At 37.7% G+C, this 26114-nt stretch overlaps 1 protein-coding gene across 5 annotated transcripts in view; it reads left to right on the forward strand.

Moving 5' to 3' along the window:
- Positions 1 to 26114, forward strand: part of spegb (striated muscle enriched protein kinase b) — an 83238-nt gene that overhangs the window by 30124 nt on the left and 27000 nt on the right. For 2 of the 5 annotated variants that reach the window (XM_077215079.1, XM_077215080.1), the window contains exons 2-19: positions 789 to 831; positions 3222 to 3251; positions 3519 to 3620; positions 8418 to 8538; positions 12216 to 13780; positions 13937 to 14080; positions 14412 to 14594; positions 18451 to 18626; positions 18995 to 19083; positions 19543 to 19718; positions 20642 to 20902; positions 21783 to 21941; positions 22036 to 22225; positions 22632 to 22861; positions 22985 to 23104; positions 24227 to 24331; positions 25449 to 25655; positions 25750 to 25873. In XM_077215079.1, coding sequence (XP_077071194.1) covers positions 789 to 831; positions 3222 to 3251; positions 3519 to 3620; positions 8418 to 8538; positions 12216 to 13780; positions 13937 to 14080; positions 14412 to 14594; positions 18451 to 18626; positions 18995 to 19083; positions 19543 to 19718; positions 20642 to 20902; positions 21783 to 21941; positions 22036 to 22225; positions 22632 to 22861; positions 22985 to 23104; positions 24227 to 24331; positions 25449 to 25655; positions 25750 to 25873 — 4025 coding nt within the window. Of the gene's footprint in view, positions 1 to 788; positions 832 to 3216; positions 3252 to 3518; positions 3621 to 8417; positions 8539 to 12215; positions 13781 to 13936; positions 14081 to 14411; positions 14595 to 18450; positions 18627 to 18994; positions 19084 to 19542; positions 19719 to 20641; positions 20903 to 21782; positions 21942 to 22035; positions 22226 to 22631; positions 22862 to 22984; positions 23105 to 24226; positions 24332 to 25448; positions 25656 to 25749; positions 25874 to 26114 lie in introns of all 5 variants that reach the window. The other 3 variants (XM_077215076.1, XM_077215078.1, XM_077215081.1) reach the window with 2 other exon arrangements.

The raw sequence follows: 26114 nt of genomic DNA on the forward strand, positions 1-26114 counted from the left end.
CTGCTTATAATTCCTCTAAAAGTTCATCCACTTTTATTTGCCTTTCCCCTTCACCAACCCCGCAAAGCTCCAGGCACCAGTCTCTGAAACGGATGGCCGCCGTCCTTAGCTAATGCGGTTAGGGAACAGATTCACAGAAGAAGGGTTTGAAATTACTGGTGCGTCAGCCATTAGGATTTCATTTCTCCCTGTAACTAATGGATTGGGAGTGACATACAGCCGCTGCCCGATGCGTCCTTGGTGTTGCTTCGGTTTACATTCATCCATTGTGAACATAGTTGGATAGTAAGCAATACTGGGAAGCTAAGAATCACATTTCTCAAAATTACATGCAAAGAAATTACATGCCTACAGTATGTTGCTTGAAAGCTGGGAATAACAGTTTGTAACAGAACAAGGATCAACCATTTCGTATTGCACATTTAAGCCATGCTGGATGCTTTCATACTTGTCACTTAGCAGATGTGTTTAATGCAAGGTGACATGCGGCCACACCAACGCAGGGATTAGCAAAAGAAACTAGCTCATTTTTATAGCCTCTCAGTCCCCAAATGCCCTACATATGAATTAAAATCTAGGTTAGCAGAGCAAAGACGGACATGTTTTTTTTGAAGACCGACAAGTGGCACAGGCATCTTGTTTCAAAAGAGCTCTTGTTAGTCAGCTTTGGGGATATCTGCTGGTGTGCTGTTTGAAATGCTTGTTTGTTTTGCTCATTTGAAGTGATAATCATATTTGAAGCATTCTGTGCAACCACTAAAATAGCTCTTCTCTCTTTCTCTTTCCAGAAAACCGGACACTCTAACCGAACATTTGGGAGGTTCACTCATGGTGTGTTTGGCTTTATAGATAACAGGTTATTACAAGAGAGATTTTATGATAACTCTTCAGAGTCTGTCAGTCATCTAATGTGGGGTCTTTGTTTAAAATCGAGGATGCATTTATTTTTTTCCCTTTCTACAATTTGAAAGAGAGTGCAGCTAATCTTGAAAAATGCCTCTGCTAGCAGACATGGGAGAAATTTAAACTGAAGAATTGAAGTCATGAGCCTGAATTTAAGTTGAACTGGTGGCGCCACACAAAAAGCGTGTAAAAAAGCGGCAAAAAAAAAAGTATATATATTTACATTTACGCATTTGGCAGACGCGTTTATCCAAAGCGACTTACATTGCATTTCAAAGTACATGTTTATATTCTTATTAGTTCTTGCTTTCCCTGGGAACTGAGCCCATGACCTTGGCATTGCAAGTGTCAACACTCTACTGTTTCAGCTACAGGGAAGACTTATTTAGCTTTTATTCATTTTTATTTTAGTTTTAAAAGTTTTAGTACTTTCAGTTATTTGCCAAGCCAACATTTCTAATTTAACATTTCTAATCTAAGTTTTGGTTTTAATGGTTTTAGTTAAAGGGTTAATTCACCCAAACATGAAAATTATGTCATTAAATGCTCACCTTCATGTCGTTCCAAACTTGTAAAACTTTCGTTTAAACGCAAAAAAATCTGAGAGATTTCTGTCCCTCCATTGACAGTCTATGCAACTACCACTTTGATGCTTCAAAAATCCATAAAGAGATTGTTAAATTAATCCATATCAATTGAGCGGTTTAGTCCCTTTTCGCTTTTTATGATGAACAGATTTAATTTGGCCTTCTATGAATTGTATTTTAAGAATTTGTGTTTGAGTACTTAGAAAATTAGTTTCTAACTGATAAGTATCATACAAATAACAAAGTCTAAGTCTCTGTGGCTTCTGAGATTGATGATAAATCATTAAGATTTAGGATTCCTATCACTTGATACTCCGAGGCAAGCCCAAAAAGTCATCTAGGATCCTTTTGAATATGTAATTGTAATCAATCTCTGTATCAAGGCCCTCTTCAGAGACACCTTGAGGGCCTACATCAGAGGAAGTGCTCAGTTCAGACAAATATGATCTAAATTGTGTGCCCTAAATTGAGAATAAAGAAACCTCTGCTACTGCACTGCTCCCATTACCTATCAGATAAGTGTTTTTTTTATTTTTTATAAATTACTGCTAATGGGGATATCATTCATATTCATGTCTGATAATTATAAAATAATTTAGTCTTCTTTATATCAGTCTGCACACTCTGAAAACATCTCCCCAATGCTGCCGATAGCCTATACGTAATGCATCCTCAGTTTTAAGTACTGACTGTACATCTTTAGGAATTGTCATTGTTGTTAAAATTTGTGCTCCTTTTGTGATTTGTAATAAATCATTGTGTTTTTTATTACTATTGAAGATGCCATTGAGTGTCGTGTTTGTGTGCTTGGATTTGAGAAGTCATGCTAGACAGATTTTCTGGGACCATTACTTCTCAAAGAGGAGCCTGACAATAAATCTGTTCACTTTATGTACAAAGACACTATAATTTCAGCATCAATAATGCAAAAAGCTTAGCAGTGCTTATCTTTGAAGCAATTTATACGAACTGCTGACACTTTTGCACCGATGTGATGAGATTTTAGACATGGCTCCCTATAAAACGTCTTTAAATTGAAACTATGCTTTAAAAATTAATTAGACAGGCAGAATTAATGTGGATTACACTCTTTATTGCATTATCCATTTAAGATCAGTCTCTATTAAAATATTTTCATTCATGGGAATTCGTATTTCCTTTTTCTTTTACATGAATCTCATGGATTAAAATGTTTCTGATTATCCTTAATGTTTAGAAATACATAGTACCACAGTACCATCTGTGCAACTAAATTAGCTTTGATCTCATTTAAAATGGATGATAATTCAAAATGAACTGGCTTAACAATGTAATACATCCGTTGTTGAAAAATATGCATTTAAAAATATTTGATTAGCAATATCGGGAATTTGCTGCTCCTTTCACAAATTTGTACTGGCAGGATTGAGCCCACAGGGTTCGATCTGCAAATAATCCAACATAATTGAAAATTTTAAAGACTTTCTTTAAATAACTAAGACTTTAAGTAAGTAATTTGTATTTTGATTGGCCTGTTTGACCATCCTTATAAGCTCAAGTGTTCTATACGCAGAAAACAAAGCAAAAGCAGATGGCAGTGATGTTGAGCAGCAAGTACTAGTCAACCAGGACCAGTAAATGTGTCCATTCAGCAGTTTGTTGCTGTCTTATCTTTTTACTGGGATGGGATTCGTCTCTATAGTAATGGTGATGTCTTGTCTGCTTCTTTCCTCTGCCACTATGGAAGCGAAGTTTTCCGCTCCTGTCGGAAGCAAAGTTATGGTAATGTTTGTTTTCATCTTTTGGGCTCAATTAAGTGGTTCATCCCCTTGTTCCCCACGATGCTTCTAATTCAAACACATTTCTATTTATTAATTTCACTTATGAATATGTGGCGATTGCTTTTTCTTACTCAAGTGATACACTTTTCCTCAAAGAAAGCAAAAAATAGTTTACTCAAAAGGTCATATGATTTTATTTGTTTGGTTTGATGTCCGTTATCATTACACGTGGTGGTTTCTGACTTAATGTTTTGTTTCTTTCTGGTAGACTCTGAGACTACAGAAGACGAAGCCGCTGAGCCACAAATACCCCTGGAAGCTAAAGAAGGAGCCAGAGGTTTTCAGGATGAGGGCCAACGAGTGCATGCAGGTAAATAACATTTTCAAATTAACTACTATGTCAACAGTCAACCCTTTCAAATACAGTTCTGTCTTAAAAGGATAGTTCTCCCAAAAAGGAAAATTCTGTGGTCATTTACTTGTTGAACACAAAATAAGATATTTTGAAGAATGTTGATGGGCCTCATTTTTTCCATACTATGAAAGTCAATGGGGCCCATCAGCTGTTACTCTACAAAATGTCTTCTTTTGTGTTCAGCAGGAGAAAGAAATTCAAACAGGTTTGGAACAACTTGAGGGTGAGTAAATGATGACAGAACTTTCATTTTTGGGTGAACTATCCCTTTTAGATGTATATTATAGCATAGCTTATTAACATTTACTTTATAACAGATACACAACCATTTGAAAGTTTGGGGTCAGTAAGTTTAAACTTTAGGTACTAGAACCCTTTTAAAAGATTCATTATATTGTAGTATGATAGTAAGTAGTACTAGTTCGAATTTTTCTTAAGTATAATTAAATCCTAGACACAATTGGAATACGGACTAGTATGTAATGAATAAGTACTAGTATCTTTAAAAAGGTACTAGTACCGAAAAAACAAGCACTAGTAGCAAATAAATAAGTTGTACCAAATGGAATAGATACTAATATCTAAAAAATAAATAGTAGTATCATGAATAAAGAGAGAAATTCGTTTTAAAGATTAAATGTTAAAATGGCTTGCCATGCCAAATAATCACATTAAAATTATTTCTGATCACGTGACCGTGACACTGATTGTAGCTGAAAATTCTGTTTTGCCATCATTGGAATAAATGAAATTTTTAAATATATTCATATATTAAAATTAATCAAAAGTTATTTTAAGTTGTAATTATATTTCACAGTATTACTGTTACCTTTAATAATATATTAATTTACTGCTTTTTTGATCAAATAAATGCAGCCTTGGTAAGCATAAGAGACTTCTTTCAAAAACATTAAAAAATCTTACCGCCCTGAAACTTTTGAATGGTACTGTATGTACTGTACTGTACAAACCCCTTAGCCATTAAAGGAATAGTTTTCCCAATAAAATGAAAATGAAATGGTTTACTGGAACTCTGAGCACTTACATATATTAAATACAAGTGGAGTGCAAGAGAATAAGCATTTAGATTGATTAAACAGAAATATTGATAGGTGTGTGCATCGTGTTTCAATGGTGTAACTATATCAATATTACATAATGTACATTTTTATTGCAAAATGCCTGATATAATATTGAACAGTAAAAAGTAATAGAGCACACAGTAGTGGCCATTAACTGTTATAGATGGAGATGGAAATTTCTTCTTCCTGGATGTTCAGGTGCCAAGTGGTCTGTACCGAAGTAAAAAGACATTGTGTCATTAGTGTTGGGTTTTGTGATTTTAGTTTTTTTGCCCTTTTCCTCACCCTGGAGATGATGACATCTTGGAGAGAGGACAAGGGAGTTGTTCCAAACCTTTATTCTGTTTTTTTTCTGTAGCACACAAAAGGACAATCTTTTCCATACAATGGCAGTTCATAGCAACCACAGCTGTCAAGCTTAAAAAAAAAACATTAAAAAACAGCAACAGCATGAAAGCTTAACAAAAGTAAGTCTATACAACTTGTGCGAAAGATTCCAGGTCCTCTGTAGCCATACAATAGTTTTGATTTAATAATGGCACGTTGACCAAACAGAACATTGTTTCTCATCTGTGAAAATGACCTTTTCAGTGAATAATGAGCTACATTTCAGTCTGATCCTCGCACAAAACTTTCGCATGGCTTCAGAAGACTTGGAATCTAGAGTCAAAAGCCAATTTTCATAGTTCTTTTGTGGCTTTATTTATTTATTTATTTATTTTAGTTTCTTTTGGATGATAACATGCTTAGTCACAATCAACTGCCAATCTATGGAAGTGCAAACAGCATTCGGGTTTGGAAAGACATGAGACGTGAAATACATGCTTCATGATAAATAAAAAAATCTTGTTTATCTGTGATATTTGATGTAAAATGTTACTGCAATAGCCTTAGTTGACATTAAGGTGACCTAAATCACAAATTATGCTTATTTAAGATGTTTTAAGCAGATCACTTAGATATAAATCACACATTATGGTAAATCTCCAGGCATTTCTTATCGAAGATCTGGATCAGATCAGAGGAGTATAAATACAGAGTTAACAGCAAACAGAAGCTCACACATCAACAGCAAGTCACAAACGACTGCCGCGCACACACATAAATAAAACATAATTTAAAATATTCCAGGCCTGGTCGTCTCTCGTCCTTCACTGCCATCGCTCCTCTTTTTATGCTTCCGAAAAACTACTCTATTTCATAGCTGTTCATATTGTTATATTGTCATATTGTATACTGTATACCAAGCCGCTTTAAATTACATCGCATGCTATCTACTCGTACAGTGTGAGTTGGTAACCTTGCTGAAATCGCACAGTGTATGCCCGCCTTTAAAGCACAGAGGATAGGAGTGGAAAGATCTGCGTGTGATCTACTGACGACGTGCAAATGAAAGAACACAGATGCGGCCGGATCATTTCCATAATGACCAACGCAATCTACCAAGAGCACTGCAAATTAGCGTCTGGTTTAAGACATGCTTTTTTTGGGCATTACATAATGGTGCAAATACTAGTAAATTGACTGGCGCAAACCTTTGTAAATCGCCTTGCCAGATTCATTAAAATACTCTCCTCCCATAAATGTTGCGTCTGAAAGGGAAACTCCTACAAATGCAGATGCAATAAGGTCAGCCGCAAAAACAACTGTGTCCACGCCTTTTCAATGCTAATTTTTCACTGCGTGTGTTTAGTAAATTTAGTAAAAATGTATAGTAAATTTTTTAAAAATCGAAAGATGCTTCACCCGGGGCAAGCTGTTAGTAAATCTGCCCCTTAGTGTCTATCCAAATGTACGCAAACGTATGTGTGCTTGAACCTCACTTTAAGTATGAATACTAATGAGATCACAATATAATGTATGCATGTCATCTGATGTAAGGTATTACACAAAAATATTCTTGGTTGGAGGTCAAACGTGGTTGATTTTTGCAGCCGAGCTTGTATATTCTGCCTCATTACACCTTTTTTCTATTTTTGTGTCTAAGAAAAAGTTTTGATGATATTCATGAATATAAATAGTCATTTAACAGAGGAGAAGCATGGATGTGTTTACAAAGACATAATTCTGAGGCCTGTTCTCTTGATTCTATTTATTCCCTTTGCGGAGTATAGGCAATTGAACTCTCAGTTGTCAGTATCTATTATGACAAAAGCCTTCCTGTTATCCCTTGGGGAAAGTGATTGGGAGTGTATTTGAGACCGGGTGAATACCTGTAATATTTCCATTTCTTTCATCATCGCGAGAGGGAGCTAAAAATTAGAAGAGAAAAATGGAGTGATATTTATTCGATTTCAGTTTAGAAATGAAAGTTTTGAGAACAGCATGCCCTGTATATAAATATCCATTTTGATCTCAGCGTCTAACATTGAAATTCATTTATCTTGTGTACCACGCAGCTTTCAACAAAGATAGATTTTAGAAAAGTGCACCACAAGCAATGGAGCTTGAATTACACTGTAAATTCTTGGTTTGTCATTAGCGCTGTTATGAATGATGCTCTTGTCTTCACAAGGCATAACATACAGTTGTAAGATCTAAAGACTTTCTACAAAATGAAAGTCAACAATTTTACCAACAAAGAGATGCTGGAGAAATAAACGTGTCAGGATTTGGTGAAGTGTATGATTTCCGTAGTGGAATAAGTGATTGATTTGATTTGTTATGGTAGGCGTAGAGAGGTGGGCGGAGGCCCATTGTCATTGATTTTGATGGATGCTTCCTGACTGCAGTCTAATCCATTCAGTCACTGTGAATTACACAGGGTCTGAAGGCATCAGCTGGGACTTTGCTTCAACACAGCTTGCAGCTGAAAGGCATCACCTGGGCTTTATTCGTCACACCTCTGAATGCATGCTTGTGTAACTCACTTACATTATCCATCGTTCTGTCTGTCGTTTTCTCGTTCTTTCTAGTATTCTATATATCTAGCATTCTATCTATCATTCTATCGTTCCATAAATCTCTCGTTCTATCTACCGCATGTTTTGTCTCATTCTATCTATCTATTGTTCTATCTGTCATTCGATCGTTCTATCAATCTCTCGCTCTATCTCTCGTTCTGAGGTTGTAGGTCTGAGGTCCGATGTCTGAGGTCCAGTTATAATGTTTGTAACCAAAATGGTCATAATTTTCCTTTTCACAACCATTCTGGACTCTCTTAATATTAGAATATGTTTTTTTTTTGGTAACTGTTATTTTGAGACTTTTATGGAAATTCCCACTTTGCATGTGAAAAGAGAAAAATTGTTCGCAAATGAGTTTTCTGTGTGTCGAGTCTAATATAGATTTAAACAGTTTTTTGTTTTTGACATCAGAAATTGCAGAATTTTAAAATTATAATTTTTGCAGCTTTGTTTCGATAAATTGTCTTTTTAGTTTGCAAAGCACATTTTGGTTTATAAAGTTGTATATCTAAAGATCATGGAACATTTAGTTTTTCTCATGATATGACCAGTTTAAAAAATATTTGCTTTTTTGGTGCATTTTATGTAGTTAAAAGAAAATGTTAGCAAAAGGGAAAAAAAGTGTAACTGAAAGAAAATAATTTCTGTTGTCTGCATTTTTTGGTTATGTGGATGAATACGCCCATCACTTGTGAATGCTAGTATGTCGAGCATCCTGCTTTAAATTTAATTTACTGTTTGTTCCCACTTTGGCTCTCCCGCAGGTGAGAGAATGATGGATGTCGCCCCGGATGCAAGCAATCGCTGGGCCGTCGGTGAGACCACAGTGTTGGAAAAAGAAGCTCTAGCCCTGGGATCAAGAGCTCCGGGGCCGCAATCAGCCAGGCAAGCCAACAGCCGGGAGCCGACGGGCACCCAGATCAGGCACCTAGGGGTCGAGCCTCTGATTCGAGCGTCACGCGCCAATCTATCCCGACCGGGTTGGGGGTCTGAGGAAAGTGTGTCTTTAGCTAGCGATTACTATGGTAGCACGTTCAGTCTTTATAGAGGAAGGACTTTTTCTGTACCCCTGTAAGTAAACCTTCCCAAGCTAAAATAAATCGCAATTAGCCACAGCCCACAATAAGCAGACCAAAACACAGATATAAAAAGATCCCTCATCAATAGATAAACAACCACAAACCCCAACACAGAGTCACAAGAGACCCTTGCTCTAACATGGTGTCCCCTGTAAGTGCTAAAGATGGGCGGGGACTGAGAACAAGACCCAGGCTGTAATTCCTCCTCTGTTTCTTTTGGTATCTGAGCCGTGCGTTTTGGTGGCCCCATGAGGCAGCTTACATCACCACAGGAATGACAGAAGATACAGTGAGTGGGCTCTCTGTGTTTGGATGAGGTTCAGCTCAGCCCACAGAGTGTAAGGGCTGTGTGAGCTGCCAAAAGCCTTACAGATATATGTGACTCATTTGCAAGTGGCAGCACAGCAAAAGTTTTTTTTATACATTTCATTTTTGGAGAGCTTTATTAAAATGACACTAAACTTCAGTGGATGCTCATATTCATTTCATATTGTCATACAGTAGATATAACTTTTAAATTATGTTAATCTCAGAGATTTGATTTCATGATCAAGTCTTTTTTCTTTTCTTTTTTTTTTTTTTTTGCTGTGGTGATTTGACAGGGTTCAAAATATTCCAGATAATTTTTTATTACAAAACTGTTGCTGAATTTTTTTTAGCTGTTTTTCCACTGCATATTTGTGACAAACAGCACAGATGATTTGTTACTCCAGATGAGCCAATCTGGAGTCATAATTTGACGATAAATCATTCTAGATAAACTTCTGGTTGTAAAAGTTGAAGATGTGTGAGCCGTGACGGGTGTTTTCCTATGTAGTTGGTTGTATGTCTTGGATTTGAATTGCTTGTGTCACTTATTTCATTCTTACAATTAAACTTAAACCGTATTTTGTGTTGTTAGTTATTGGACAAAAGCCAGTATCTACTCACATTTGATGTTTGATGAGTTTTATTTTAGGTGCTGGCTATGAAGTGTACATGTAGATATTGTTTAAAAAGAAAAGAGAGCGACTTATTGTATCTTCTGTTTCATTCATCCCTCTGAAGCACTCTTCTTCACCCATGTTTGAGCCAGGGTTGACTGTAACACTCTTAACACCAGACATAACTCAAACTCTCCTTCAAGTGTTAGTTTTCTTAATCTATTATAAACCAAATTTTCAAATTTCATCCCACTCTGTTTAGCATTGAACAATACCGAGCTTTGCATATTTTCAAACCCGCTGTTATACATTAGTTTCTGTTTTCCACCCTGTTGTTTGGTTCTGCTTTTGATTTGCTGCTCATTTGTATCATGAATGTGTTAAACAGAGATATATTGGTAATGACCGGCTGTTCGTTTTTGTGCCTAACCTTAAAGAAAGGCATGGCTCTGTCTAAGAGAGGGCAGGCGCAGGGCACTGTCAGGTAATGACCTGGCCTTTAAAGCAGCCAACTTATACTCTGTCCGATCTGTGTCGTATCATGTACAAACTGAGATGCTGATAGCACAATGACCTTTTGTGCAGGTCAAGATTTTTTGGGAGCTGCTTAAGGAGTCTAAGAATAGACTTTCTGTAGAAGTGCTGCTGTAGGCCAAACCGTTAAATCTGAAGACAAAGCATTTAAACAAAATAGTTAATGCTGAGTAAGCTTAAGGTGATGCATCTTCCATTGCCTGTACACTCATTCTGTTTTAATGTCACTAAAACATTACCATTTTACTTTGCATCATAATAAAAGTAATGGTAAAATTAAGGTTTAAGCAGACAAAGTTATACCTAGCATTACTCTCTTAAAGAACTTTGAATTACTGTCTACTAAAAATAAACTAATAATGTGTAGCTCAAAATATGGAGAGGTTACAGGTTGAGACAAAAATAGTTTAAATTTAGTTAAGCATAATACAGCACCTTCCTCACACACCGTTATTGCCTTTTCATTCCTCATCTAGATATATTTTCATTTAGTTCATACTTTCCTTTGACCCCCATTATCCATATGCAAATTATTTTAGTTTTCTACTCACACAGCAGTCGATGCACAATTGAAGCTGAACAAAGTTTACATTAAACATGCTTGCATCACTTTTGTGTTAGGTATCATCGACCCCTTCGGTTTCCCCCTGATTTTTTGTGCATGCTGTTTTCGGTGAACTGCATAGCATGAATTCTTGCATGCATGCACATGATGCCTCGAGTGACTCACAAAGATAGGAGGGCACAGATCTTGTAAGAACTCTCAGATTGAGATGCTCTGTACTAAAAATAATGTCATTTTTTGCAAACTTTAAATATCAGTGTTTCAATGGTAATGATCTCAAATAAAGTGCAGTCTAAAACACTGTGATGTGTTGAGTATTATTCCCTCAAGTAAAGCCAAAAAATACAACAGACTGTATATTCATGTGTAGATAAATTTGTAAATTATTTATCTTGAATAGTAAAATGAACCATCTAGAACTGCTACTGCCAGTTGCTGGTTTTGTCATACTTTACTAACATCACACATTTTCTAAGGATCATCCCTCTGTTTTAACCAAATTTTTGCTTTGTTTTCGCATGATTTTGATGCTGCATGGGAGATGTTTACACATTATAGTGCACTGGATATACAATACAATAATAAGTTTGTCAAACTGCCGGATGCGAAGGAAGCTACACTGATTGGATTTACAGTACTGTATCAGCTCTGCAAGTTTATTGCAGTTTGGTCTGTGCTGTGTAAACAAGAAAGATTTTTATGTTTTACTGCTCTTCAGACATTTTCTAGTGCACAGCCATTTTGAATTAGACCCCTTTTAGCAGTATTCTTGATGATTCAACATTTAATAGTTATGTGCCCGCTCTAATTCTTGTTTTCCTCTTCCTTCCTAGCACTGGCAAGTGACTCTTGACTTATTCCTGTAGATATCCAGTGATGTGTGGTGGTCTAGCCCAGTGATTTTGGAAGGTATAGGCTAGTAGGCATAAATTAATCTGCCATGTGCTAATTACATTATTTTTGCACATCCATTGTGTAGTAAACTATAAGACAAATAAATTACAATTTGTTTTAAGGTAGAATTCAGATTTCTTAGTCTTATAGGTATAATGTAATTTTACATTTAAATCTGGTCTTGACTGTCACTCCGAGATTAATGGAATATGTTTTATTCATGCTCTCCCTCATGAATCCCCTCACATTATTTTTATATTTCAGTTTATCAGTTAACAGAAGCTCATAATCATTTTTGATTTTATTTATCTCTCCTGAAATTTGAAAATTATGAAGGTTCACATCACTCTCATTAAAAAAAAAAAAATTCTCAAATTAAGACATTCGCAGAAGTAGACTTTAATTAACTTGCGCACAAACACATGCAGACAGTCCCATTTAAAATCCCACATCAGAGAAATTAGCCTCTCTGGCCCCTCTTCCAAAGTCTTCATCCAAACAGTTGGGCTCATCCCTTGCATAACCCCATACTCTAACAGAACATTTCCCTCAAACACCTTCTTTTAGGAGCCCATCTGAAGACGTTTCGAGGGAATCTCCCCCTCAAGTCCTACCACCCCCTTCCCCCAAAATTGCCCGCTCTACTGCCTCTCCTTTGCTCAGCCGTTCTGGTTCGGCCCCTGCCACACCCCTAGCCCCACGAAAGAAAGTTATCGTACCAACTGAATATCAAGACACAGTACCAGGAGAGTTTGAGGAGAAGATTAAGCAACCCAAATCCTCAGGTATGTCTCAGAGTAGTGCTCAAGACTCTCGACCACAAACCCCCGTCAGCGAGTATTCCCGCAAGGAACTTACACCTCGGCCCTCACCAAAACTGACGAGAGCTAGCTCCAAGATCTTTGAGAAGGTGCGAGTCTTTGAAGAGCGCAGAAGAAGTATTGATAACCCAGAGGGCTCTATATCCGGACGTTCTTGGGCTGGATTTAATAGAGCCTCGTCTATTGACTCTGATGAAGGAGGGAGCCGGTTGGGGATCTCGAGGGAGAGCTCCAAAGAAGACCTACGTGAGGCTCTGAAGGCAGATGCAGCCCAGAGAAGGACTATGTTCAAACAGCGGGCTTCTTCCCTGGAGGACAGACCCCGTTACTCCCAGAAGGTGCAGGACATTGAGAACAAGTTCACAGAGGAGCTCCAGCGCATCAAAAAACTTGTCGGTAAACCACATATGAAGAAATCCTTCTCAACCGACCAGCTCTCTACTTTTCACAGGAGCAGGCAGCCTATAGGGAAGTTAGAGCCCATCCCACCTCAGGTTCTTCAAAAGCTGCAGGATAGAGAGCGTGCTCAGCGAGAGCAAGAGATGAGAGAGAGAGAGCAAGCCAAAGAAAGATCACCTCCGAAATCACCGTCTCGCAGACGAGAAGATCAGCTGGCACAACAACCACTGGAAAAAGTTGAAAGTGATCTGCTTTTCCCATCTACCAAGATGGTAAGCACATTTGGGCATGAACCATCCCCTCCAGAGGCCATGTCACTTTCTGATTTACCCGGACAAAGATCTCCAAGACTTCGTGGCCCAAGCCCAAGCAGAGATAGTCCTCGAAGGTCTCCAACTGTAGAGATAACTGCCATGGCTGAAGAGCGCTCTCGAGGAAGAGCTGAATCTCCATCTAGAAATGTATTGGAGATGTCATTACGCAAATTGGAACCAAGAACTGCAAGTCCACTTGTAAAACGTGTTGTTTGTGTTCAGGAAGTTCCTCAACCAGACGATGAGTCCATGCATAGGAAGACACCAATAGAGGTCACACTGAGAAAACTGGAAAGAAGGCCTGAAAGTCCTCTGGTGCAAGGAGAAACTGTAGCCATTCAACAATTCCCTGTCCAGGCTCCCCCCAAACCTCCAAGAGTTTCCTCATCTGAGGAAAAGATGGAGCTGGATGTGACTCCTCTTCCATTAGCAGCAAAGCTTACCATACCAAAAATTATTATCGAAGAAGAGCCAATGGAGACAGATACACCTCCAGAAAAGAATGACAAGGCTGTGAAAAGGGGCACTGGTAAAGAGGAAAGACCCCAAAGAAGCAGAGGAAGAGGACGCAGACAAAGACCAATGTCCCCTGAATTAGGTAAATTAAGGCATATCCAGTGGGATGCAAATCTTTGATGCTTCTAATATCTTTGATGCTTCTAATATCCTTATTATGATGTAATATGCTATTTGGATATTACGCTTGAGGAACATCACATCTATTGGTTCTGACGCATCTCTTTTGCTATTACAGAATCTTCAGACGACTCGTATGTGTCTGCAGGAGAGGATCCTTTAGAGGCTCCTGTGTTTGAGTTTCCACTTCAGGACACTGTGGCCTCCACTGGAACAGAGGTCCTTTTAAAATGCATCATCAGTGGCACCCCTCTCCCCGAAGGTAAGTACTTTATTGCTGCTGTAATAACTTCAAACAGAACCTTTAGCATCTTGTATAGCTGACTTGAAACTGCAATACATGAGCATCACAGGGAGGCAGTCATGGTGTAGTTCCTGTTGACTCTGAATCATTTATTTAAAAGTGGAATCTCTAAAGGCAACAGCTTGCAAATTGTCAGCTCAGCAGTACTATCAGTTCTTTATGTTCAGACAGCAACACTTGAACAGGCTTCTTTTGAGCTAATTCCAGGGTGTCTCAGGAATAAGACTGTACTTTCTAGCCTTTACTATTTTGCTACTGGAGGTAACAAAGACGTTTATTTTATATACAGTTACATGGAAGAAAGACAACACTGAGATCAAGAACAGCCCAACCCATGTTGTAAAGGTAGAGGGAGAAAGGCACTCGTTGCTCATCAAATGGACAAAGCCAAGTGATGCAGGAACTTATAAAGTTACAGCTACCAACGAGGTGGGCGAAGTGTCCAGCAGCGCTACTCTTTTCATCAAATCAGGTGAGTGTTATACGGTGAACCTGTTCCTTCACACTGGCGGAATGTTGCTCTGCTGTTGGTTGCTAGTTGGCATTCCTACTCAACCGCTGTATCAGGTGACAGATCATTCCTTTTGTTCATCGCATTAGTTTTTATTGGCAAAGAGCTGAACTCTGCTCAGGATTGTGGCAACTGCCAATGGTTGCCGTCACTCATACCGCTGCAAATCTCTCAATGAAAATGAAGGAATTCAGGTTTCTTCGTCACATCATATCACTGTGTGCATGAACGCCCCTTCATCTTTTTAGAAGACAGCTATTAGGTTTCCTCATTTTTATGTCTAGTATTTAATCAGAAGCATCAGGTCATTTTGAACAGGTCATTAGTTGCCTTAAGCTAGATATTTGGTTTTAAACCATGCAGAGAAAGGTTTCAAGTGAATGTTTTGAGCATAAACTTTTGAGAAACAAGGATGAGCATATTGAATTTCCAACTTGAGTTGAGGATGTGGGAGTTTAAAGGGTAACGTATGGGATTTTAGAGGAGTGAATTTCAGTACCTTCAGATATCCATGTAGGATCAAAGGCGGTGAGTCACTCCGTCAACATGCAGCCCTGCAGGGTTTGCATCTTTGTGTTGGTGTTTAAATCACCCTTAAAGCAAAATAATCATTAAATTAACCATAAAACATTTTCCTCACCGACAGCTCTGTTTTGATTACTCTGTTTGGTTGCACAGTGCTTCTGTTTTGCCTCCTCTGTTATTTTGTTTGTGCTTCTTTGCTTTCTCCTTCTCTCCTTGAGATCTCCCTTGTTCTCCCACTATGGTTCCGCCTGGATAGTTACCATAGCAACCCAGAGGTTAAATTGAACATATTAATTGTTTAACTGCGTGCTGGCCTCATAATGAGTGGTAAAAAAAGATGGAAGCATATACGTTGATGAGACTGGACAAATTGGAAATGTTAGTCATAGCCACTACTCACTTTCGTCAGTTGCTTTGTTTAACAAAATATCTGGCATGTGGAAGTAGCTTTCATTTGCTGGTGTTAAAAAGAAAGTATGGAATTGCATTATTATTATTATTATTATCATCATCATAATTATTATTATTTCTTTAGTGTTTTATTTTATATGTACATATGAGAATGAATTTATGTTTGTGTATGTTGAAGTGTACAGTAAGGTTAATGTTTACATTAGTTTTTATGATTTCTTTTTTACTGTTTTTATGTTGTTGTTGTTGTTGTGTTATTTAAATTGCATGGTGAAGCCAAAGATACATTTCTACTTTGTGGACGATAAAGTAACTTATTCTATTTTATTTTATTTAGTGTATTTTCTTTCTTCTTTTTGGTAATGTTTAACATTAGGTTTTATTTAACAAATTTTACCATGCTTCTATTCTTAAGTAATTCAGGGATCATTGCAGAAATTGCTAAAAAGAAATAACATCTGTCTAATGGAGATGTCTGAGTACATATTCTAATATTCATCTAGTGCAGCCTTGTTTGTTCTAATGGTTAGAAAGAGAAAGAGAAGCTTTACCTTATTAGGGTGGTGAATACCAGGGGTATTTTTAGCACTTCTTTCTCCATGAAACGATCTCTTAATAATCTCATATATAGTGGATCCTTGTATTACTCCATTGACAGCTTGTTATTAAACCTGCTATTAGCCAAGTAGGCCTTTATTTTCCACAATAACACGACAGCTAGACAGTTGTTCCTGAGAAATCAAGAAGGCTTTTATCGACAGATGAAAGACCTGCATGAAAGTCATTGTCTTTATAGTTCATGAAACCATCGGTTTGCTGAGCTACAGCAAAAGTGAGAGTTTCTAAGAGGCATATAAATAGGATGGTTGCTATGAGAAGTATTTTATGGCAGTTCCTTTGACTTGAATGGAAAAAAGGGAGGACATCTGTATCTGTTTGCTCTGATGTGAATGTGAGAGGTAGTGTCTTATTGAAAGCGAGAGAGCCAGAGAGAAAGAGCAAGGGAGGGTACGGAAGACATTGGGTCTACACCACATTACCAGTTGAAATCTGAGGGCATTCACTAAGGTGCAAATCTAAGGTGCTGACATATTAACACAAATACTGTCAGGACTGAACATGCGCTGGTGCCCACTGTGTCAGCTTAGTACATGGCTGAGGTCTGGCTGAAGGATCAGGGCCAGGTAGGTTCGTGTTCAAGAATTCGGGTCGCACTTTATTTTACAGTAAGTGCACTTATTTGTACTTTCCTAAGAAAGTACTGGTTAATATAAAGTAACTACATGGGTTAAGGTTAGGTTTAGGGGTAAGTTCAGGGTTAGTACCTAGTTCTTACTCAGTTATTATAATATCTATAATAAGTGCTTAGTATGTACTTGGGGAACAGGCTGTAAAATAAAGTGCTACCAGAATTTGTATGATGGATTTACAGAGAATAGTACAATATTACAGAGTTTGACCATCCTTTCCTATTTTTAAACTACTTTTGGATACCCTGTTTGTTTAAAAGTTTTTTTTTCTTTTGAGTAAAGTAAAATGAATCACTGTCTTTAAGCCGTTGGAGTTCTTAAAAATGTTACCACTTTGAAATTAGAATCATACCCGAGTTCACGGTAATGTATATGTATGTTCTAAGCTGTTGTAAGAAGAGACACGGTGTCTATTTTTTCTTCTGGTACATGCATGGCCGAGTCTCACTGCACAGCTTTGCTTCAGGCCTCTCACGGCAAACGGTTTCAAGTGTTTACACGTGTATCTTGCTTAAGGAATGACTCTCCGTACTGTAGCTTATTTCTGTATGTCCATTTGTAAATCAATATCAGCAGTTTAGTTTTAGATTAAATGGATGCAATGAAAATGCAATGAAAACTGTGAAATGGCTTGGCAAGCGCCTTTTTCTTTCCCGTTTGTTGAAACAGGAAGTTGAAATGGGACTTACAGAAGGAGTACAGGGTAAAATAGCCCATAGCATTTAGTTTACATAATAGCTATGAACCTACATCCTACTTGGCAGTGGTATTAATACGAGACAAGTCATCAATAATTTTTTTCAGTTTTGCTGTAAGAGAAAGAATGTGAATTCTGAAAGAGATGATCTACTGAAATATTAGTCAACATTTTGTCAACTTTTAGGTGTACACGAGCATATTTTGTTTTCATAAGGTGTTTTGTTTTAATCTGATCTGTCTAGATTAATTAAAGTTAAACATAAGTGTGAATTTGACAATCAAACCATTTAAAATTATTTTTAAATTACAATTTTAAAGAAATTAATGCAAGGTCATAGCAATCACTCAAATTAGTTGTTGTCCAGAAGCCAGTCTTACAGGTTTGATTTTGTCTTTTTTCTTTTGTAAATTGTAGAGTGTAATGCATACGACTTCAAATTCATCTCTTCTTATCATCTGAATGGCACAGAAAATCCTTTAAAAATTTCCTATACCATAACAAATTTGTTGTTGGACACTCTTCTGAATATATATTCTTCTGATGGTTTTTGAAAGCAATCTGTCCCTTAAACTGGCATTCCCATTGTCATTGGACTTTTCTGAAATTGAATTTGGGATTACAGTATCCTTTCTCTTCAGGGATGCTGGTTTGTATTCGGCCCATGTCTTTTACCCTTCACCTTTCTAATGCATTTCTGTCTGTCAGAGCCAAAGGCAAAAAGTAATTCTCTGTGAATTTCACATCTGTGATGTTGTTTTCTGAACAAAAAGAAAAAAGAACCCATATTGTTCTGCAGATTTTTTTTATAGTGTTATTGAGATAAATGTTTACTATATTCATTGAAAATCTTCCCAAGTGTGAACATGTACAAATGCAAATCTGAAAGTACTGCTTGTTAAATCCATTCCAATCTCATTGGTGTTTCTCACAGAGCCCAGTCAGGACCAGCGTGGGAACCTGGGTGTACCCATGGACGTCAGCAGTCCCATCACATCTGATGAGGAGTATCTCAGTCCTCTTGAGGAGGGGATGGATTTTTCCTCCTACAGGGGACCTGAGCCTAGGAAGATCGTGGACACTCGATTCAAGGAGCCTCCAGCCTTTCAGGTATCAGAGAATGAGACAGAGATTTAAAAATATTATGTCAAAATTGACTTTTACATCCAACAATTGTACATGCACTTCATGTAAAACCCATGTTATTTTTAAGCCTTTATTCTGGAGAAGATATTTAGATGCTCAATAGCAATTGGAATATTCATGTGGATGTTATCATGTGGATATATTCCGAATAAACTAAAACATCACAATTCTTCTTCTATTCTATTTTGGAAAACCTGGAGATGCGGATTAATTTTCTAGATATTTATATGCATGTAAAATGTGTCATTAACTGCATATTGCCATTTGATATTTTTAGTTAGTTAATCTTTACAAAAGAAAAATGAGCCTCTGTGTGTTTACCAATGTAACAGGTTGTTATTGGAGAGCAAACCGTTATAGAGGGTCAAGAGGTGACCATGTCTGTTCGAGTGAGTGGACAGCCAAAACCCATGCTTTATTGGTGCGTTCCACACTTCAAAATTTTACCTTTATTTGTCTAGACTAAACAATGCTTACACTTTATATCGATAGTCCACTTTAGACATTCTAATAACTATTGTGTGACTTTGCAACTACATGTCAACTAACTCTCATTACACTATTAGTAGACTGTTAGGTTAGGGTTAGTAGAATAAGTGGACATGTACTTGCAAAGTTACTTATAGTCAGTAGAATGCCTGTTAGGGAACCATCTAAAAGAGTTAGCAGATATTAAACAGACAGACTACTAATGTTCTAATGTCTGCTAGTTGACATGTAGTTGCAAAGTTACGTGCAGTTAGTAGAAAGTCTAAAGTGGACTATCGAAATAAAGTATTACCTAAACAATTCATAATATAGATTTAAACAGTATGGACTGTTCGTTCATTAATTTTTTGATGGACTGTGAGATGACAACTTTTATTTTCCCTCGTATCAGGCTGAGAGACAGAGTGACCATTAAAACAGGTCCACGGCATATCGTCCATGAGACAGAGGAGGGCAACTTTGAGATGGTAATTAAATCAGCACAGAAGTCAGACACTGGAGTTTACACCTGCAAGATCATCAACGAGTATGGAACTAAGCAGTGTGAGGGCAAACTGGAGGTGAAAGGTAAGGGCTTCAGCTGCAGTATTCATGCATGGTTTGTGTTCATTTGGGAATCATAAGCATGATAAACCATGGAGACCAAGTGTTGATATCTCTGCTTGCTTAAATATGATTATGATTTTTCTTGAAATGCTTTCTTCTTTCCCAGCTTAATATGCATAGACATCTATAAATAAGCCATTCATAATTCATTACCCCGAAAATCACTGTAGTTGAGGTACTTTACATTATGAGCAGTTTGTAGCTTGGCAAGGTAGCTTCCCCAGTGCAAATTATTACCTTTTTAATATTTAATAAATAGGATTTTCCAAATGATTAATGCAGCAAGATGATTTCAGTGTTTGACAGTTAGTCAGTGAATGTGTTTGAATGCATAATGTGAGGTTTGTATCAGCCAGTAAATGTCTGGCCATATTACACATGAATCTCCTCTGGGTCATTTTGCACGGCGTGAATAGTTTTTACATGAGAAGTGCATTCACATGTGCAATCATACAAGATTGTTGCATGCCTTGTTTTAATACGAATATGTTTTTTTCAGTTGTACAATTTTATTCTTGTACAATGATTTCTATGCACTAAATAAATTGCTGTTTAATTCATTTTTTGCAACCTTGTATATACTGATCATTTTAAGAAGTCAGAAAAAGCCAAAATACAGAGTCTCATATCTAGAAATGTTAAGTTCTGGGTATAATTTTGAGCTGATCCGTACTGAGCCGTGAACGGATTATGTTGACAGACAATGTATTTGCGTATTCATCTAATATTTCTGCTCTGCTGTACAACACAAGCTATTAACAGGCTACGTCTGCAGCAGATTAAACACATTCAAAGACTCTGTGCGCTTTAAGCTTCTCGGGATTTCCTCAAAAGGGTTTTTTTCCACACTTCTCTTTGGTTGATCTTTATCGTTTTTACTCCAGCTCGTCCAGTAGAGCCAGGCCTGGCCATCATTCGGCCAGTGAGGGATGTAATGGTGAAGGCAGGAGAGACTGCCCTATTCGAGTGTCATGTGATCGGCCCGCAGGACACAGATGTTGATTGGCTGTCAGATGGGAAACTTATCCAGCCAGCTCTGTTGAACTGTAAGATGCACTTTGACGGGAAAAGGTGCAGGCTGCTGCTTAACTCTGTACATGAAGATGACAGTGGAACGTACACCTGCAAACTGAGCACAGCTAAAGGTGAGCTGCTTGGTATAGGTTTTATATACACTTTGCTATCAACACATCATTAGCTATGTTTCCATCCACATATTTTTGTGAAATTTTGGGATATGGCATAAAAAGTACTGGTGGAAATGCCAAGATGTGCATATTTCTAAAAATGCGCATAAAAAATGATCAGATAAGAAAACGTGCATAAACTACAATGGAAAGACACTTACCGAATAAATCCAAAAAAAACCTCATATGACTTTCCCTTAAAAGAGGGCGTGCATCTCAAATGTTGGTTTGGTCATTCTGAAATGCCTGTGCCAATGTCTGTCATCACAATGATTTGGTACAATGACCTCCCGGAACTTTCTTGCATAGTTGCCTTCCCAAACACCAGGCATCCGCCTCCAAACTCAAATTAACATGACAGCATTTCATCTGCGCAGTCTGAGGCGCAAGTAATTTATGCTGTACACAAAAAAGAGCCAGAGTGGCTTCCCTAATTGCAGCCACTTTCATTTTTATTACAGATATTTTGTGCCAATTTCCCAGGTACAGTTCACCCAAAAATGAATAATTTACTTGTATGACTGACTTTCTTTTTGCGGAACACAAAATAAGATATTTTGAAGAATGTTTCAGTGGTTTTGTCCATATAGTGAAAGTCAGTGCGGTCCAAAAACAGTTTTGCATTGAAAAAATAAACACTGAGACATGTTTCCTAACATTTGTGTTCCATAGAAGAAAGAAAGTCATACAGGTTTGGAACCACATGAGGGTGAATAATGACAGATTGTTAATTTTTTGAGGGAACTGACCCTTTACAGTAGCACAAAAAAAGCTATAGCATAATTGCATGACTCTTATTAACCTGTCTGTTTTATTTCATATATCATGTAATTTATAGAGGAGCTGACCTCTAGTGCCAAGCTAAAGGTTGTAGCATCCATAGAGCCCCTCTTCACCCGTCAGCTGGATGTACTGGAAGTTATCGAGGGTCGTAATGCTCGATTTGACTGCAAGGTCAGCGGGACGCCACCACCTCAGGTCACCTGGAGCCACTTTGGTATGAGACTAATTCCCTTGAGTGCCTCCCAGTGTCAGTCCCTCTAAAATAATATCAAGATGGTTGGGTCATTTGTGTGTCATGTCTTCAACAGATCATTCTCTGAAGGAAAGCGATGACATACGAATCTTGAAAGAAGGAGGACGGCACTCGTTAATCATCTCTCATGTTAGTAATGAAGATGAGGGCCTCTATACAGTAGTAGCGCATAACTCATATGGGGAGGCAGAATGCGCAGCGGAGCTGTATGTGCAGGAGCCCAGACCGGCAATATCCTCTCAAATGTATGACCTTTTACTTTTATTTCACTCAGAACATGTTTTATAAGGTTTTTTCACCCAAAAATGAAAATTCCCTCATTATTTACTCACTCTCATGTAGTTCCAAACCTGTAAGCTGTTATTTTGTCCATGGAACGTTCTATATAAGGACAGTTCATAGTGGCTGTCGAGCTCTAAATAGGACAAAATAAAAGCACTATAATGTTATCCATAGGACTTGTGCACCATATTCCGAGTCTTCTGAAACCAATAGATTGCTTTTTGCAAGGATATAAATGGTGCTTTGACAGGTTCAAGTTGACCATTTTCATATTTGGGTGAATTGTTCCTTAAATCATAAAGAATTCAAAAATGTTTTGCATTACAATGTTATATTTTTTTATGATAAATTTTGGTTTATCTTTACCAGAGCAAAGCTGGAAAAAATGCCCTCCATTCCCGAGGAGCCAGAAGTGCCTGAGAATGAGGTGGAACGTTTCACCATGCCTGATTTTGTCAAACCGCTTTATGATCTGGATGTAGTCGAGGGCAGAGAGGCTGTGCTCAGGTGCAAAGTGGCTGGCTTGCCGTACCCGACCATAATCTGGTTTCACAATGGCAAGAGAATTGATAGCACAGAGGACAGAAAAATGACACAGTGTAAGTTAGTTGATGCCATAATTCAATTCTCTTACAATCTACTGAGCGTTTCCAGAAACAAGTCCCTATGGAAATGATTGTGTGAGTGGTGGGAATAATAGGGAATAAATGTTTTTTCTGCAGTTAGAGATGTTCACAGCCTGGTGGTCCGCTCTGTTTGTCATGCCCACGGAGGAGTTTACAAGTGTGTCATATCCAATAAGGTGGGCAAGGCCACATGCTATGCCCATCTTTATGTGACAGGTGAGTTTGATATCTTCATGGCTTCTGCTAGCTATGCATGACAACTTGAACATTTTGAAAAAGAGCTACTTAAAATGGTCTGAAGCTTAACAATAGAAATTTTTCACGTCAATTCATTAACAATTCACACAAAATTAATTGGTTAAAGGGTATGTTTTAACAGAGTTTTTTTTTGGCTTTTATTATGAATATGTTAGCCTTAGCCTAGCATGGATAAGAGCAAGGAGAGCAGCAATAACCCCCCTTAGGGTAAACAGAACAGAACCAACATGAATGTATTGCCGATATCATTAATTCAAGATTTTAAAGTACAACATAATTCGAGAATTTATTCTGATTTAAGGGGAATCAGAATGCCAAATCCTGACTGACGAGAGGAGGAGCTAGGGATTGAGGAGGGTAATTAGCTCCTGAGAAACGCGAGAGCTGCTTCTTATACTGAAGGAGCCTATATATGTATACAGTCATATGATGTATACAGAATGCTATATTTTAAAGCGATATGGAGGAGATAGGGAGGAGAAACTGTTAGACAGACTCGGCATTAGAAACAGCACTGACGAGTTGAAGAGATAACAACGGTGCCAACATAAATTAAACACTTTTCAAACTACATATCCTCAGCCTGATGATGTTTACTGTTTTGCTTTAGTTACAGTTTCATATTAAATTTAGAGGCCACAATCTAATAGATTGCCGAGCTGTTATATAAATGAAACGCTATTGACTATTTAAAAAAGGGGGAGGAGCTGCTCGATATGTCCCGCCCTTTCTCCCTGTTTTAGTGGAAATTACGTCAACACATTGAATAACGCTGCTTGTTTCAAGGCACTTCAGTAGGACTTGGATTTACTGTGCCTACTGCTGATGTGAGTTACTCAGAGGATTAGTTAGGCACTCCCAAGTTAGCAGCCAGATTGGCATCAGATAACCACAGCTTATTTATGGTCTTTTCCATATCCCAGACTGTTCAAAATAACACTACAACCCACATCTCAGACTGTTTGAAATAATACTACAATTTATTTTAAGTCTGAAGCATATGCATTAATGTGTAAGAAGTGGTGAGAGACTCCTCTGACACCAAATAAATATTTTAACTTGACACTTTTGCTGTTTTAGACATCCTTCCTGACCCACCAGATGGGACCCCAGTCATTGAGTCCATCACTGGCAAGACTATCACGCTACGCTGGAAGAAACCCAGAAGACTGGATTCGTCCATTGGTATAATTATGCATGTTATTTATGTATTTATTTATTTAATTTAGAAACTGTTCTTGTACTGTAACTTGTCTCATTTAAAGGTCTGGAGTTCTCCAAAGGACTATTTTAATTGGTCAGTGGTTGCTCTTTCATAGCTGTAGGATAATGGAGTTCTCAGTTAAGATTAATCTAAATATCCTTTGTGTCTCATATCTTTCCTTAAATACTTATGAGCAAAATTGGTGAAGCAAGGCTTAAAAAACTAAAAGGTGTGATTTCTGCACCACTAGTGGCAACATAATTGCAATCTGTTTGTTTGGGCAGCCTAATTAGGTTCAACCAAAAATATTACTTTGTAAGATGGGCTACCTGTTTTGTGGCCAATGGAAGACGGGAGAATTATTATTCTAATTTACAATTCTTTTCGAGTGCAGAAATATTGCACTTCACTTTTAAACAAAAGTCTCTATTTGCTCTCTGCGTAATCTTCTTGTGATCTTAGAGAAATAGAGATATTAAAGGATTAGTTTGACCATAAAGGAAAGTTCTGTTGTAATATATCTCATCTCAAACCTAAAAGACGTTTTCACACCAAGTTTTATATGGTATACAACATTTAATGGTAACTGTTTTCGATGCCATTACAATGAATAGAAACAAACTTTCAAAAATAATTCAAAAGCACCAACTATTTCATTAAAGAGATCTCATTTGTGCTCACTGTCTATTGGCAACTTCTCATTAAACTAAATCTAGCACAGGAGAACAGTGTAGTGATGCTGGTTGGATAACAGCACGAATGGTTGACCTAACCTGCTCTTTTTTCCTTTACACATTTCCAAGTATGGGCACCTGTTGAATATAGTTTTGTAGCTCTGTTATACAGTAACATTTTATTTATTGCTTTCCAACTGACGTTCTATGTCTCGGTGTTGTTGTTGGAAACAATTGCAGATTTAATGCTGCATTGACTGTCCAAGCCCTGTTAGTGTCCTTGTTCCATACCGTCAAACGCGCTTTCCTCTCCTTGCAGTGTAATTGAAAAATAGATCGCAAAGTTAGATCCATAAATAATCAGATATCCTTTTTTGGTTATAGATTTAAAACTTAACACAAAAGGATTTATTTATATTTCCAGATCCTAGCTCCCTGATGTATGCTGTTCAGCAGCAGGCCCTGGGGTCGATCCAGTGGACCATCATCGCCTCTTGCCTGAAACAGACCACCTATACTATCACCAATCTGTCTAAAGGTGTCCGCTACGCCTTCAGGGTACTATCAATCACCAGCAAGGCCTTTAGCAAGCCGTCGCCTGCTACCGAGCCAGTGCAGCTGCTAGATAGAGGTATGCCTCAGTAAACAAGGACAGCCACAGTCAGACAGGTCAATGAGATGTACGAGTTACTGCAGGAGCCTGGCTTTTATCTCTCTGTCTGCAGGTCCGTACATCCAGGAGGCTCCTGTAATCATTGACAAGCCGGACATTGTGTATATGGTGGAAAAGCAGCCCTTAAGCATCACAGTCACTCTCAACCATGTCAATGCATCGGTCACATGGAAGAGGTATTTTGCATTTTGAATTGCATTGAATCATTTTGCAACTGATACTTTTTTGCTATGCCTGATTAATATTATTCATAAGTTATGACACTGTTGATAAATACTACATCTAATGGGATAAATCATTGAAAAAATATTTTTTTCTGTCATCATTTACTCACCTTCATGTTGTTTCTTCCATCAAACATAAAAGGGGATGTTTAGCAGAATGTCTGAGCTGCTCTTTTTCATACAACAAAAGTTT

This window comes from Siphateles boraxobius, unplaced genomic scaffold (genome assembly GCF_051911475.1).
Source record: "Siphateles boraxobius isolate OS27281-9 unplaced genomic scaffold, OSU_SipBor_1 7, whole genome shotgun sequence".
In the NCBI taxonomy this organism is placed as follows: Eukaryota; Metazoa; Chordata; class Actinopteri; order Cypriniformes; family Leuciscidae; genus Siphateles; species Siphateles boraxobius.